This window comes from Scylla paramamosain, chromosome 29, assembly GCF_035594125.1.
Source record: "Scylla paramamosain isolate STU-SP2022 chromosome 29, ASM3559412v1, whole genome shotgun sequence".
Classification (NCBI taxonomy): Eukaryota; Metazoa; Arthropoda; class Malacostraca; order Decapoda; family Portunidae; genus Scylla; species Scylla paramamosain.
In genome coordinates, this window is record NC_087179.1 from 1203837 (window position 1) to 1220602 (window position 16766).

General features: G+C 39.9%; 1 protein-coding gene across 1 annotated transcript in view; it reads left to right on the forward strand.

The window, feature by feature from the left end:
- Positions 1-16766, forward strand: part of LOC135115174 (proclotting enzyme-like) — a 30531-nt gene that overhangs the window by 8878 nt on the left and 4887 nt on the right. The window contains exons 4-5 of the mRNA XM_064031669.1: positions 10760-10900; positions 11967-12107. Of these exons, the coding sequence (XP_063887739.1) occupies positions 10760-10900; positions 11967-12107 (282 nt within the window). The remainder of the gene's footprint in view (positions 1-10759; positions 10901-11966; positions 12108-16766) is intronic.

Genomic DNA, 16766 nt, shown 5'->3' on the forward strand with positions numbered 1-16766 from the left:
TTCTGCCCCTGGCATCAAATCATGGAGCAGGTGACTATGGGCCACAAGATTCATTCTTTTCATTTCTCCGCTAATGGTGCCTCACTCCAGGTAACAGATAATCCCACCGCTAAGTCTTCAGTGCCACATGGGTGGTTAGCTAGGGTTGATAATTATGTTTAGGTTGAAATTTGGTTTAAATTTTACTTTGGTATTAAAGTTCCTTGATTGTTTTCTTTGATTAATATTAAAGTTAACTTTAGTTTTGATTTAGATTAATTAAGTTGGAATGTAATTTTGTCTTAAGTTTTGTTTACTCTGTAGTTAGTTGTTAAGATTAAAAAGAATTGATATAATAGCTGCCACCAGCCATGGTTTTTGCCTAACATTTTTAACCTTGTGTGGTATGGTAACGTTTAGCTGGAGGTGTATAAAGCACTGGAAAATTCCATGACAACCAGATTATTATTATTTTTTTTTATGTAAGTATCTAAATAACAAATAAAGGTTTCATATTTTTCTCTTTCTGAATACACAATGATATTTCTAGTAGTTAGTTATGTTTATGGAGTTGTGGGACCTGGGAAGGACGACTTTATACCTAATCAGTTCATGATAAAATTTTGAATAAGTTATAACTAATTAATTTGAGTGTGAACGGGGGGTTACTTAGTTCTTGGTAGAAGCACACTAGTCGTGTAGGTGTTACATTTAAAATGTGTGTATCACTGGTGTAATCTCTAGTACATAGTAATAAAAAATATCCAATTCACCCTAAATGTTTAAATCTTAAATTTTGGTTCTTTCTCCTCTCAAGTACTAAAAGACTAATAAACTAACTGGCAAGGGAATTTACATCTCTTTTTCTCTGTGGGCAAAGATGTCAATCAGTCTCTTAGACAAATAATGAATATACATAGGCACAAAAATGGTTATTTTTATATTATCAAAATCTTTAAACACATGATCTCGGGACATGACGAATGTCCCAGTGGGCAACGATGTCAATCAGTCTTTGATGCCGAAATCTCGCGCCAAACCTTGTATAATACGCATCACATCAGAAACAGGATGCTTCCGCGCAACTTGAAGCGATTATTTTGCTTTATCGCTAAGAGTTTATCGCCCTTCTATGCTCTCAACTTGTTCTTGAACATTTTCACTTACGGTCCCACGTACTCCTAAAACCTAACATGGTTTATTAATAATTTTAAGATCCCAATATTAACTCCAAAATTTCTCCCTAATTACATAAATTTACCAGTCCTGACTTGTTTCCACTTATTCTACAATATCTTGTGATGGAGATTTTTTATATGCCTGACAGCAAAAATTGTGAACATTTATTTAATTTAATTTAATTTATTTTTTTCGTTTTGCCTTGTTTCATTAAGGGATGTCTGTATTCATCCGCGCGCCCCGCCAAAATTCCTCAGAAATATATGGATAATTTGTCAATTTCTAGCATACAAGTACCTTTAATATTTGTTATAAATTCATAATGATTTCAAAAGTATATGCAAAGTTTTATTTACGTATTGAAAAAGGAAATATTTATATTCAGGATTTTTCTTTTAACCTAGTCTTTTAAATAATTTTGCAGGATTGTTATTTGGATGATATTGCTCTCAACACACACTGCCCGGCCCTCGGCTTCCTTGCCATCCACTCCTGCCTTGGCAAGTAGTGGAGCAGCACATACACGAGAGGCAGAACCCTCCTTAACTACAGTGACAGCTGTTGTAGCAGCTGCAAGCACGCGTGGCTCACCAGGTGAGCAGACGGATACTCACCATGTCTGGTCACGGCAGGGGAGCAGCCTGCTCCCCGCCTCCGGTGCACCGCGCAGGGGAGAAAACTCCCGCCTCCCCAGCGGAATCAGGAATCTCCCCGCCCTCAGCAGCGACCCCTGACACAACAGGCACAACAGACTGGGGCGCGGACTGAACACCAACGCCCACAGCCTCAACACCAGGCGACAACTCCGTCTGAGTGCCACCTCCGAGAGGCTCCACACGGTGAGGCAAACCATCAAACACACAACCCAAACTCATCACTCTAGCCTCATCCTTGGCAACATTCTTCACAAAGTCAGATGCTTTCTGTGGTGGCTCTGCGCTTATGCAGACAAGCTCTGCACTCTGACTCAAAGACGAGTCTAACTCTGGCTCGTCAAAACCCTTGCCGGCAGCGGGACATGTCTTTGGGCACTCTGCCCCCACTGCGGCATCAGTACAAACACTGCGCTCCTTTTGTGGTAACCCTGCCTTATTGCAGTCGACCCCTGGAGACACAGATCTCGCGGGCACCCGACGTCGGAGTGCTCGCCTCGCCTTAGGGCGAATATCAACAGGAACAACTGAGTCAGCACTCTCAGCAGCCTCCACATCCGGGTCGGCGTCCGCGGATGGGGGCTGCACCCAGACTCTCCCACCTGCCAGGTCATTCCCCAGAATGAAATCGACACCAGACACTGGCAGGTCCTCCGCTAGTGCCACGGGCTCCTCCGCTGTCACTAACGGGCATGACAGCTTAATCTCCGCCGTGGCGAAGCTCTCCGCGGCGTCAGTTGCCCGGCACCACACAAGCTGATCGGAGCCTGCGCAGCGACTGCTGTGCCGCTGTGTCTCTCAAAACTGTAACGGGATGCATAACCCCCATCAATCTCTACAGTGCCCCTACATAAAAATATTTGGACGGCACCATTCCAGCTCAGACCTCACAAGGGACGGTGAGGTAACAACAGATGAGGGGGCGGCCACAACAGCCTTTTCACCCTCACGACCAAACACAGCCCAGACTTCATCACTCCTTGGTCCCGACCCTGGGACACAATCAAGGCCATCGGCTTCTGGGGCGTCTTGGTAGCTGTGGCTGTTATTAATTTGGGACAATTAAATTTGAAGTGTCCTGTACTTCTACAATAACACGTGGGCTGTACGTTATACCTGGGAGTGCTGTGTTGCATGCTCCCCGACCGTCTCCGTCGTGGGCTAGGTGGAGACTTATTAACTATAGGGCTGACTCGCCCCGACTTATTCTTGGAGCCACTACTATAACGTGGACTTCCAGACAAACTGGCGCCGGTGGCGCCACCAGACACAACATCACCAGCCCCACCAGACGTACCACCAATTCACCGTGGCACAGGCCGGTGCACCAACACGTGGTCACGTGCTCTAGTAGCTGTCTCCTTCAAAGTTATAAACCTTTTCTCACGGAGCAGCGGTACTAGCTCCTTCTCAGCTATATTAATAAACTGCTCTATTACCATGAGTTCCTTTAACTTACGGTAAGAGGTGAGCTGCTTCCTGGCAGTCCATTTTTCAAATGTCTCCTCAAGATAGCGAGCACATTCAAAATAGGACTCACTGGGCCTCTTCTCTTCGCGGAACTGTAATCTGTACACCTCCCGCCGCAGCTCATAGGTTCTCAGGATGTCAGCCTTAAACTCTTCATAATCCTCCAAATCCTCTACTGTCATCCTATCATAAACTTCCAAGGCCTTACTCTTCAACATATTAGCCACCAGGCCAACCCATCTCTCCTGTGGCCAATCAAATTCTGAAGCTTTCTTCTCAAACCTCCTAAACCATTCCGTCACTTTCTTTTCATCGAACTCAGGAATCAGCTTCAAACTCCTCACCATCTGCTTTCTATTGTATCCTGTTACGACCACAATTCCCAGCCTCTTCACAAAGCTGCAGCACCTGGAATAGCTTCCTTGAACCACCTCCTGCGTGGATTCAGTGCAGGGCTCAAAGACGGGTGTACAGTGTCCCTTGTGACTCCTGCACTCTTTTCACAACGGTTGTAACTCCAGGTCACACTAAGTTAAGGTCGGCAGACTGTTTTACCCACAGACAAGGGAAATACTCAAAACAACACTTACCCACACCTGCGAAAAAATCGACAACCACGTCTAGGAAAAACAGTTATAACACAATAACACGTATATGATCAGGGTATAATACCTCGTTGGACATCTGTGTCCTCCACAAACATCCACCCGCTGTCCAAGGCGTGTTATAGCCTCAAGCCGAGTAATGTCGTTTTCTGCCCCCTGGACGGCAGGCCTTGTCAGGACCTGAGGAGGGAGTAAAGTTTACTGCACAGCTAATTACTCAAGTCTTCTGCGGCTGAACTGCATCAGCCAGCAGTAGTATTTAAGACAAAAGACACAAGAAACTACTACAAAAGAGTGCCCACGAACACACAGGAGGGTCATTCACAGCTCACTGCGCAAGAGCTCGGCCCACACAAAGAAGGAGCCATAGTGTGCTATACACAACTGCCCTTACTGGCAGACTACTATGGAGACTCCTGTTCTATATAAGTATATAAGGGGCAAAGGGAAGTTGTCAAAATTAATATGGGAAGAAGACTAGGTAGGCGCGTGAGTTTGTTAAAATAACTGGCAGCACTTATCACGCCTCAGGCATTTTCTAACATCTCTCGCTCTCTCTTCGCTTCTTCTCCTTTCCACTATCTTCTCACTATTGCGCCACTCATAACAATATATATATATATATATATATATATATATATATATATATATATATATATATATATATATATATATATATATATATATATATATATATATATATATATATATATATATGTATATATATATAATATATATATATATATGTTACGCATAATGTGGACAATTGCCTAATGTGAACATTAGGCAGAAAATTGCCTAATGTGTACATCAAGCAAGTAGGTTGCGTAAAGTTTACAAATTGTTAACATTAGGCAAAAAATGCCTATTGTTCAAATTATGCAGCTCAATTTTGCCCAATGTGAATAAGGAAAACATAATTAATTAATGCAATATTAGTATAAGTAAAATAGGTCAATCGATCTCAGGGTTCAGTTGAGTCCAATCACAAATTTTTGCATGATCTGCCTGGGTGACAGCGCGAGTTGCATTTAATTTCTTTTCTTAGGCAGCTGCACCTTCCTGATGTACATTGAGTAGTACATTGACACTTTGTATAACCTTGCCCACCATTGCCCTAACCTAACCTAACCTAACCTAACCTAACCTAACCTAACCTAACCTAACCTAACCTAACCTAACCTAACCTAACCTAACCTAACCTAACCTAACCTTACTCGGTTATAACAAACCCAAAGCTTCGAACAACATCTTTGCTCACAACAACTCGGTAACAGACCCAAAGTTTCGAACAACATTCGAACAAAACTGTAGACACTGGTTTGTCATTCAATTCACATTAGGCAAAATACCCTTGCCTAATTTGAAAATCATGCCTAAAGTGGACATTAAGCAAGTAAGTTGCCTATTGTCAACATCGTGCAAACAAATTGCCTAATATGAAGATTAGGCAATTTCACTGCCTAATGTTCACATTAGGCAATTATCCACATTATGCGTGACATATATATATATATATATATATATATATATATATATATATATATATATATATATATATATATATATATATATATATATATATATATATATATATATATATATATATATATATATATATATATATATATATATATATATATATATATATATATATATATATATATAATGATCTCGTAACATGTTGATATTCGTGATGCACTATTAATAGCATTAACATAACTTTTAGGGCATTAGGATAATGTATATGTATAAAATTGAACTTCATATGAGACATCGTCCTGGATGACTTAAAATATAGTTTACCATATTAAACAACATCATTAAACAATATTCACTCATATCTTCCATCAGTACTCAAGATCATCAGAATTTTTACATGGAAATTTTCATAAGATCCATGTTTCGCTTGATGTCTACACACAAGTATATATGTGTGGATCACTGTTTGCACTCTGGTGCAGGGTCAATTAGCTTACGTAGGCTGGCCCTATCTCTAATCCATTGAAGTACATCGCCAAGTTTATAGTTACGTGATTGACACTGTCAAGCTCTTTAGTCTGTTTTAGTTTTCTACTTATCGTTTAGGTGCGCCGATGTCCACAGGTGCACTTGCACCTTCATCAGGACAGGCATTGTCCTGATCGTGGCCGTGGATTTCGTAAGCGGCTGGTGGGGCCTTAAAAGGGGTCATGCCGGGGGCGTTGCTATGGGCGTGGTCGTGGGCGTCGTTGTGAGCGATGCTAAAGGCCTGGGTGCCTTGGCTGTCGTGGCTTCAACAGAGCTACAGTGTGTCTTCGTTGTTTAAATGCAACTGGTCCCCGTTGTGTGTTAGTGTCTGTCTCTGCAGGCAGAGGATATTTTTTTCATATGTCCTTCGTTTTTGTCTTTCATTTCTCCAGGCTCGTTACTGCTAGGTGACAGAATGTGTGTTCTGAGAATTCGAAGACTGATTGAACTCGAAGTATGGTGCCCTAATATTGATAAGTGGGTGGATGCTGCTGTGGGCAGTTTTCTCATAAGATATCATGGTCTAGCTTGGTCATGTCATATCTGTGTCTTTCTTGTGGACGTGTACTTGTGAGTTCTTTCTCAGCGAGTGTGAGAAGTTTGCGTTGTATTTTCCTTGAGGGTTGAGACAGGGTGGCGACCTTGAGTCATCTGTGTGCAACCAGTAAATTACCTGGATTCACGCAGTAATTTGCCCCGTACTTGGCTGCAAAGGTGGTAGGTGAGAGCGAGCTGATCCGAATTAGTGACAGTTGCAAGAGGGGCTAGGAATTGTCAAAACAATATATATATATATATATATATATATATATATATATATATATATATATATATATATATATATATATATATATATATATATATATATATATATATATATATATATATATATATGTATATAGGCATTAGACACCTGCCGAAACGATAATTACTCCCAGTGAAGTCTAAAGCACTGTTCAGGGGGTGCTGTGAACTTATCATTAAACCCAGCTGTGACCTCACTGAACGTTTGTGTCTCACAACACAAGGGGGCAGTCACAGCCTGCCCTCTAAAGACAACTCTCTTCCTCCACACAAAACTACAAGTACCTAATAACACACACACCCTTCACTCAAAAAAATCTAAAATCATCATGGCGACTCCTACACCAGCCTCGGAGTCCCCATCTGGCGAGGGGACCATAAATGTCCCCAGGTCGAACTGCCTTTCTGTCGACGACCCTAAGTGTCTTGACACCCTCCTCAACTTTTTCTTCATTAACTTCTGCAACATTCGCGGTCTAAGATCTAATTTTTAATCTGTAGAACACCACCTCTCCTCTTCTAAACCTCATCTTCTTTTCTTCACTGAAACTCAGGTGTTTGAGGCAACTGACAGTAGCCCCTTTTCTGTTCCCTCCTACTTTCTCTATCCTCATTTTCTATCCAAAGCTGGATGCTGCGTTTATGTGCGCAATGACTTAACCAGCTCTCGTGCCCACGCTCTTGAATCTTTCGAGTTTTCCACCATCTGGCTACGACTACAGAGTCACTCTCATACTAAATTTATCTGTGCTGTATACCTCTCTCCTAACTCCTCTGACTATAAGAAATTCTTTGACTACTTAACTTCCAAAGTGGAGCACATTCTGACCCTCTTCCCTTCTGCAGAAATCTCCATTCTTGGAGACTTCAATGTTCACCACCATCTTTGGTTTTCCTCTCCATTCAGTGATCCTGGTTAACTAGCCTACAACTTTGCTATCCTCCATGACCTAGAGCAATTGGTGCAACACCCTACTCGTATTCCTGACGGTCTTTGAGATACGCCCAACATTCTTGACCTTTTTCTGGCCACTAATCCTTCTGCTTATGCTGTCACCCTTTCTTCTCCGTTGGGCTCCTCCGATCACAATCTCATATCTTTATCTTGTCTTATCATTTCATTCCCTCCTCAGGATCCCCCTAAGCGAAGGTGCCTCTGGCATTTTGCCTCTGCTAGTTAGGGGTACCTGAGGAGGTATTTTGCTAATTTTCCTTGGAATGACTACTGCTTCCGTGTGAGAGACCCATCTTTGTCTGCTGAGCGCATAGCAGAGGTGATGGTGTCTGGCATGGAGGCGTACATTCCTCACTCTTTTTCTCGTCCTAAACTTTCTAAACCTTGGTTTAACACAGCTTGTTCTCGTGCTATACATGATAGAGAGGTGACCAACAAAAGGTACTTAAGCCTTCCATCACCAGAATCTCATGAACTTTATATTTCTCCCCGGAACCATGCCAAGTCTGTTCTCCAACTAGCCAAAAACTCCTTCATTAACAGAAAGTGTCAAAACCTTTCAAGATCTAACTCTCTTCATGACTTCTGGCATCAAGCCAAAAAATATTTCCAATAACTTTGCTTCTTCTTCTTTCCCTCCTCTATTTCATCCAGATGGCACCACTGCTATCACATCTATTTCTAAAGCTGAACTCTTCGCTCAAACTTTTGACAAAAACTCTACCTTGGACGATTCTGGGCTTGTTCCTTCCTCTCCTTCACCCTCTGACTACTTCAAGCCACGTATTAAAATTCTTCGCAATGATGTTTTCCATGCCCTCGCTGGCCTAAACCCTGGGAAGGCTTATGGACCTGATGGGGTCCCTCCTATTGTTCTCCGAAACTGTGCCTCCGTGCTTGCACCTTGCCTAGTCGAACTCTTTCAGCTCTGTCTGTCAACATCTACCTTTCCTTCTTGCTGGAAGTTTGCCTACATTCAGCCTGTTCCTAAAAAGGGTGACCGTTCTAATCCCTCAAACTACCGTCCTATTACATTAATTTCCTGCTTATCTTAAGTTTTTGAATCTATCCTTAACAGGAAGATTCTTAAACATCTATCACTTCACAACCTTCTATCTGATCGCCAGTATGGGTTCCGTCAAGGCCGCTCTACTGGTGATCTTCTTGCTTTCCTTACTGAGTCTTGGTCATCCTCTTTTAGAGATTTTGGTGAAACTTTTGCTGTTGCCTTGGACATATCAAAAGCTTTTGATAGAGCCTGGCACAATGCTTTTCCAAACTACCCTCCTACGGCTTCTATCCTTCTCTCTGTAACTTCATCTCAAGTTTTCTTTCATACCGTTCTATTACTGCTGTGGTAGACGGTCACTGTTTTTCTCCTAAATCTATTAACAGTGGTGTTCCTCAGGGTTTTGTCCTGTCACCCATTCTCTTCTTATTATTCATTAATGACCTTCTAAACCAAACTTCTTATCCTATCCACTCCTATGCTGATGATACCACCCTGCAATTTTTCACGTCTTTTCATAGACGTACAACCCTTCAGGAGGTAAACATTTCACATCACGCAGGGAAGCCACAGAACCCTTGACTTCTGATCTTTCTAAAATTTCTGACCGGGACAGAACAAACTTGGTATTGTTCAATGCCTCAAAAACCCAATTCCTTCATCTATCAACTCGACACAACCTTCCAGACAACTATCCCCTCTTCTTCAATGACACTCAACTGTCCCCCTCTTCTACACTGAACATCCCCGGTCTGTTCTTTACTTATAATCTGAACTGGAAACTTCACATCTCATCTCTAGCTAAAACAGCTTCTATGAAGTTAGGTGTTCTGAGACGTCTCCGCCAGTTTTTCTCACCCCCCCCAGCTGCTAACTCTGTACAAGGGCCTTATCCGTCCATGTATGGAGTATGCTTCACATGTCTGGGGGGGTTCCACTCATAATGCTCTTCTAGACAGGGGGGAATCAAAAGCTTTTCGTCTCATCAACTCCTCTCCTCTAACTGACTGTCCTCAGCCTCTCTCTCACCGCCTCCATGTTGCATATCTAGCTGTGATTTACCGCTATTTTCATGCTAACTGCTCTTCTGATCTTGCTAACTGCATGCCTCCCCTCCTCCCTCGGCCTCGCTGCACAAGACTTTCTTCTTTCTCTCACCCCTATTCTGTCCACCTCTCTAACGCAAGAGTTAACCAGTATTCTCAATCATTCATCCCTTTCTCTGGTAAACTCTGGAATTCCCTGCCTGCTTCTGTATTTCCACCTTCCTGTGACTTGAATTCCTTCAAGAGGGAGGTTTCAAGACACTTATTCATCAATTTTTGACCACTGCTTTGACCCTTTTATGGGACTGGCATTTCAGTGGGTATATTTTTTGGGGGGGATTTTTGTTGTCCTTGTCCAGTGTCCATCCTACATAGAAAAAAAAAAAAATATATATATATATACATATATATATATATATATATATATATATATATATATATATATATATATATATATATATATATATATATATATATATATATATATATATATATATATATATATATATATATATATATATATATATATATGTATATATATATATATATATATATATATATATATATATATATATATATATATATATATATATATATATATATATATATATATATATATATATATATATATATATATATATATATATATATATATATATATATATATATATATATATATATATATATATATATATATATATATATATATATATATATATATATATATATTAGAAATAATGGTATCATAAAACTGACTTCTGTGGTACCCGAGAAAGATGAAGTGAATACCAGACAATTCTTGTATTTGATGCAAATGGTTTACATTTGTACTTAGAAAATGTAAAAAAAAAAAAAAAAGAAAAAGAAAAAAATAGTGTTAATTTGAGTATAAATACGAATACTTAATGAATGAATGCTGTAGTATAATCATAACCTCACCCAACCTAAAACTATTCCATCTATTGCATGCGCTCTACCCTTAATCCAGGTATATCATTGCGTAAATATCCCTACTGTTTTGTGTAATTGTTATATCGGTTCCTTTACAGAAAGCATGAAGTGCAAGATATCGAAAAAATGTGCAGCAAAGAAAGGTTTCTGCTTCACGAAGAAATCGTTAAAGGCTTGTAGTAACGGCCACGTAAAGAAAAGCGGCTGCGCAGGGAAGAAGTGTGCATGTTGCATTCCTGGTAAACACTCACATACATACACACACACACACCAAAGATAAAGTGAAAACAAGACAATTCTTGTATTTGATGCAAATGGTTTACATTTGTACTTAGAATATGTAGAAAAAAAAAAAAGTGTTAATTTGAGTATAGATACGGATACTTAATGAATGCATTTATGAAAAATAATATTACTGTAAAAAAATAAATTATTAAATAAGAATATGGAAATAAATAAATGAAAAATAAATAAGAAAGTAAACTATAATAAAATAAAAAAAAACAAATTAGATAGCAAATAAAGATAAATAGATGAATAAATAAGTAAAGCAAAAACAACAACAGCAACAAAACAACAACAAACAACAGCTACAGCAACAACAACAACAGTAAGAATAAGAATGTAATAGGAATGATACAACTACTACTGCTTCTACTACTGCTGCTACTACTACTGCTACTACTGCTACTATTACTACTACTACTACTACTACTACTACTACTACTACTACTACTACTACTACTATTACTACTACTACTACTACTATTAATAGTAACAATGAAATTAATGCTAGAAATATTAACAACAACAGCAGCAACAAATAACAATAACAATTAAAATTAAACAATAAAATAATCATGAATTCAATATGTCTTCGAAAGAAAAAAAAGTTTGATAATATAAGTTCTTCTGCTATTAATACTATTACCACTACCAAAAATAAATAGAATGTAAAAAAAAACTGTATCCTCCATCCTCTTCAGAATTTTCAGTACTCCTGCCTCCTTGCTTCTCCAAGCTTTTACCTTCTAACTCTTATCTCAGAATATAGAATGAGAACATTATATTGCTGTAATAATTATTTGCACTTTCCTTTTCAGATTTTAAGGCATGCAGATATTCAAATTATTATTTATTACTAGACACATAAAATAATGAATGTAGAGGAAAAATCGTGTGCGTGTGTGTTTGTGTGTGTGTGTGTGTGTGTGTGTGTGTGTGTGTGTGTGTGTGTGTGTGTGTGTGTGTGTTCACTAACTTTCTTGCTTTTTGCTGCCAATACTATATCTCTTTTTTCCATAGGCCCTGTAAAATGTCGCGCCTTAAAAGAGTGTGAGGCACGGAAAGGATACTGTTTTCAGAAGACTGACCACAAGGCGTGTAGTAACGGAAAAATCATCAAGAAGGCCTGTAAGGGAAAGAATTGCGCCTGCTGTGTCCCAAGTGAGTGAGAAAGTAGTCATCTGATAATGAATTTCAAGGTAACATTTTGTTAACTATTTTCTTAGATTTTTTCTGTCACTTCTTTTACGATCTTGTTTATAGTTCGATGAGGAATATTATAAGGTAATTTAAAAAACATCTGAAACATTATTTTATTAATTTTATTTATTTATTTATTTATTTATTATCAATCGACAAAGCTACAAGAATAGTTTAGATAAAAGAGGCTAGAATTTTAGGAAACCGAAATTGAATATCATGACTACTAATCGGCCTATGTGGCAGCCACTCACCATGCAGGAAACAATTGACTTAAGTCCGACTCTCTTGATGGCATACCATTCCCACGCTGTGTAAATACCATGGCGGAAGGTTAATGTAAATAATGTAATATATATATATATATATATATATATATATATATATATATATATATATATATATATATATATATATATATATATATATATATATATATATATATATATATATATATATATATATATATATATATATATATATATATATATATATATATATATATATATATATATATATATATGTATATAAATGACGAAGTTCCGAGACAATAAAGGTGAACACGGAAAGCATTCAGAGCTCTTGATGGCATACCATTCCCACGCTGCGTAAATACCATGGTGGAACGTTAATGTAAATACTGTTATATATATATATATATATATATATATATATATATATATATATATATATATATATATATATATATATATATATATATATATATATATATATATATATATATATATATATATATATATATATATATATATATATATATATATAGGCAGTAGATACCTGCCGAAACGATAATTACTCCCAGTGAGGTCTAAAGCACTATTCAGGGGGTGCTGTGAACTTATCATTAAACCCAGCTGTGACCTCACTGAAGGTTTCCCTTTGTGTCTCACAACACAAGTGGGCAGTCAGAGCCTGCCCTCTAAAGACATCTCTCTTCCTCCACACAAAACTACAAGCACCTAATAACACATACACCCTTCCCTCAAAAATTTTAAAATCATCATGGCGACTCCTACACCAGCCTCGGAGTCCCCATCTGGGGAGGGGACCATAAATGTTCCCAGGTCGGACTGCCTTTCTGTCGACGACCCTAAGTGTCTTGACACCCCCCTCAACTTTTTCTTCATTAACTTCTGCAACATTTCCGGTCTAAGATCTATTTTTTAATCTGTAGAACACCACCTCTCCTCTTCTAAACCTCATCTTTTCCTCACTGAAACTCAGGTGTCTGAGGCAACTGACACACCCCTTTTCTGTTCCCTCCTACTTTCTCTATCCTCATTTTCGATCCAAAGCTGGATGTTGCGATTATGTGCGCAATGACTTAACTGCTCTCGTGCCCACGCTCTTGAATCATTCGAGTTTTCCACCATCTGGCTACGACTACAGAGTCACTCTCAAACTAAATTTATCTGTGCTGTATACCTCTCACCTAACTCCTCTGACTATAAGAAATTCTTTGACTACTTAACTTCCAAAGTGGAGCACATTCTGACACTCTTCCCTTTTGCAGAGATCTCCATTCTTGGAGACTTCAATGTTCACCACCAGCTTTGGTTTTCCTCTTCCTTCACTGACCATCCTGGTGAACTAGCCAACAACTTTGCTATCCTCCACGACCTAGAGCAATTGGTGCAACACCCTACTCTTATTCCTGACCCGTCTTGGAGATACGCCCAACATTCTTGACCTTTACCTGGCCACTAATCCTTCTGCTTATGCTGTCACCCTTTCTTCTCCGTTGGGATCCTCCGAAAATAATCTCATATCTGTATCTTGTCCTATCGCTCCAATCCCTCCTCAGGATCCCCCTAAGCGAAGGTGCCTCTGGCGTTTTGCCTCAGCTTGTTGGGGGGATCTGAGGAGTTATTTTGCTGATTTTCCTTGGAATGAATACTGCTTCCGTGTCAGGGACCCGTCTTTGTGCGCTGAGCGCATAACAGAGGTGATGGTGTCTGGCATGGAGGCGTACATTCCTCACTCTTTTTCTCGTCCTAAACCTTCTAAACCTTGGTTTAACACAGCTTGTTCTCGTGCTATACATGATAGAGAGGTGACCCACAAAAGGTACTTAAGCCTTCCATCACCAGAATCTCATGCACTTTATATTTCTGCCCAGAACTATGCCAAGTTTGTTCTCCAACTAGCCAAAAACTCCTTCATTAACAGAAAGTGTCAAAATCTTTCAAGATCTAACTCCCCTCATGACTTCTGGCATCTAGCCAAAAATATTTCCAATAACTTTTCTTCTTCTTTCCCTCCTCAATTTCAACCAGATGGCACCACTGCTATCACATCTAATTCCAAAGCTGAAATCTTCGCTCAAACCTTTGCTAAAAACGCTACCTTGGACGATTCTGGGCTTGTTCCTCCCTCTCCTCCACCCTCTGACTACTTCATGCCACTTATTAAAATTATTCGCAATGATGTTATTCCATGCCCTCGCTGGCCTAAACCCTCGGAAGGCTTATGGACCTGATGGGGTCCCTCCTATTGTTCTCTGAAACTGTGCCTCCGTGCTTACACCTTGCCTAGTCAAACTCTTTCAGCTCTGTCTGTCAACATCTACTTTTTCTTCATGATGGAAGTTTGCCTACATTCAACCTGTTCCTAAAAAGAGTGACCGTTCTAATCCCTTAAACTACCGTCCTATTGGTTTAATTTCCTGCCTATCTAAAGTTTTTGAATCTATCCTCAACAGGAAGATTCTTAAACATCTATCACTTCACAACCTTCTATCTGATCGCCAGTATGGGTTCCGTCAAGGCCGCTCTACTGGTGGTCTTCTGGCTTTCCTTACTGAGTCTTGGTCATCCTCTTTTAGAGATTTTGGTGAAACTTTTGCTGTTGCCTTGGACATATCAAAAGCTTTTGATAGAGCCTGGCACAAAGCTTTTCCAAACTACCCTCCTACGGCTTCTATCCTTCTCTCTGTAACTTCATCTCAAGTTTCCTTTCTGACCGTTCTATTGCTGCTGTGGTAGACTGTCACTGCTCTTCTCCTAAATCTATTAACAGTGGTGTTCCTCAGGGTTCTGTCCTGTCACCCACTCTCTTCTTATTATTCATTAATGATCTTCTAAACCAAACTTCTTGTCCTATCCACTCCTACGCTGATGATACCACCCTGCACTTTTCCACGTCCTTTCATAGACGTCCAACCCTTCAGGAGGTAAACATTTCACGCAGGGAAGCCACAGAACGCTTGACTTCTGATCTTTCTAAAATTTCTTATTGGGGCAGAGCAAACTTGGTACTGTTCAATGCCTCAAAAACTCAATTCCTCCATCCATCAACTCGACACAACCTTCCAGACAACTATCCCCTCTTCTTCAATGACACTCAACTGTCCCCCTCTTCTACACTGAACATCTTCGGTCTGTCCTTTACTTATAATCTGAACTGGAAACTTCAAATTTCATCTCTAGCTAAAGCAGCTTCTCTGAAGTTAGGTGTTCTGAGACGTCTCCGCCAGTTTTTCTCACCCCCCTAGCTGCTAACTCTGTACAAGGGTCTTATCCGTCCATGTACGGAGTATGCTTCACATGTCTGGGCGGGTTCCACTCATAATGCTCTTCTAGACAAGGGGGAATCAAAAGCTTTTCGTCTCATCAACTCCTCTCCTCTAACTGACTGTCTTCAGCCTCTCTCTCACCGCCGCCATGTTGCATATCTAGTTGGAGAACAGACTTGGCATGGTTTCGGGGAGAAATATAACGTGCATGAGATTCTGGTGATGGAAGGCTTAAGTACCTTTTGTGGGCCACCTCTCTATCATGTATAGCACGAGAACAAGCTGTGTTAAACCAAGGTTTTGATGGTTTAGGTCGAGAAAAAGAGTGAGGAATGTACGCCTCCATGCCAGACACTATCACCTCTGTTATGCGCTCAGCACACAAAGACGGGTCTCTGACACGGAAGCAGTAACCATTCCAAGGGAAATCAGCAAAATACCTCCTCAGGTCCCCCCAACTAGCAGAGGTAAAACTCCAGAGGCACCTTCACTTAGGGGGATCCTGAGGAGGGATTAGAGTGATAGGACAAGATACAGATATGAGATTGTTGTCGGAGGAGTCCAACAGAGAAGAAAGGGTGACAGCATAAGCAGAAGGATTAGTGGCCAGGAAAAGGTCAAGAATGTTGGGCATATCTCCAAGACGGTCAGGAATACGAGTAGGGTGTTGCACCAATTGCTCTAGGTCATTTGAGGATAGCAAAGTTGAAGATTAGTTCACCAGGATGGTCAGTGAAGGGAAAGGAAAGCCAAAGCTGGTGGTGAACATTGAAGTCTCCAAGAATGAAGGTCTCTGCAAAAGGGAAGAGTGTCAGAATGTGCTCCACTTTGGAAGTTGTGTAGTCAAAGAATTTCTTATAGTCAGAGGAGTTAGGTGAGAGATATACAACACAGATAAATTCAGTTTGAGAGTGACTCTGTAGTTGTAGCCAGATGGTGGAAAATTCGGAAGATTCAAGAGCGTGGGCACGAGAGCAGGTTAAATCGTTGCGCACATAAATGCAACATCCAGCTTTGGATCGAAAATGAGGATAGAGAAAGTAGGAGGGAACAGAAAAGGGGCTACTGCAGTTGCCTCAGACACC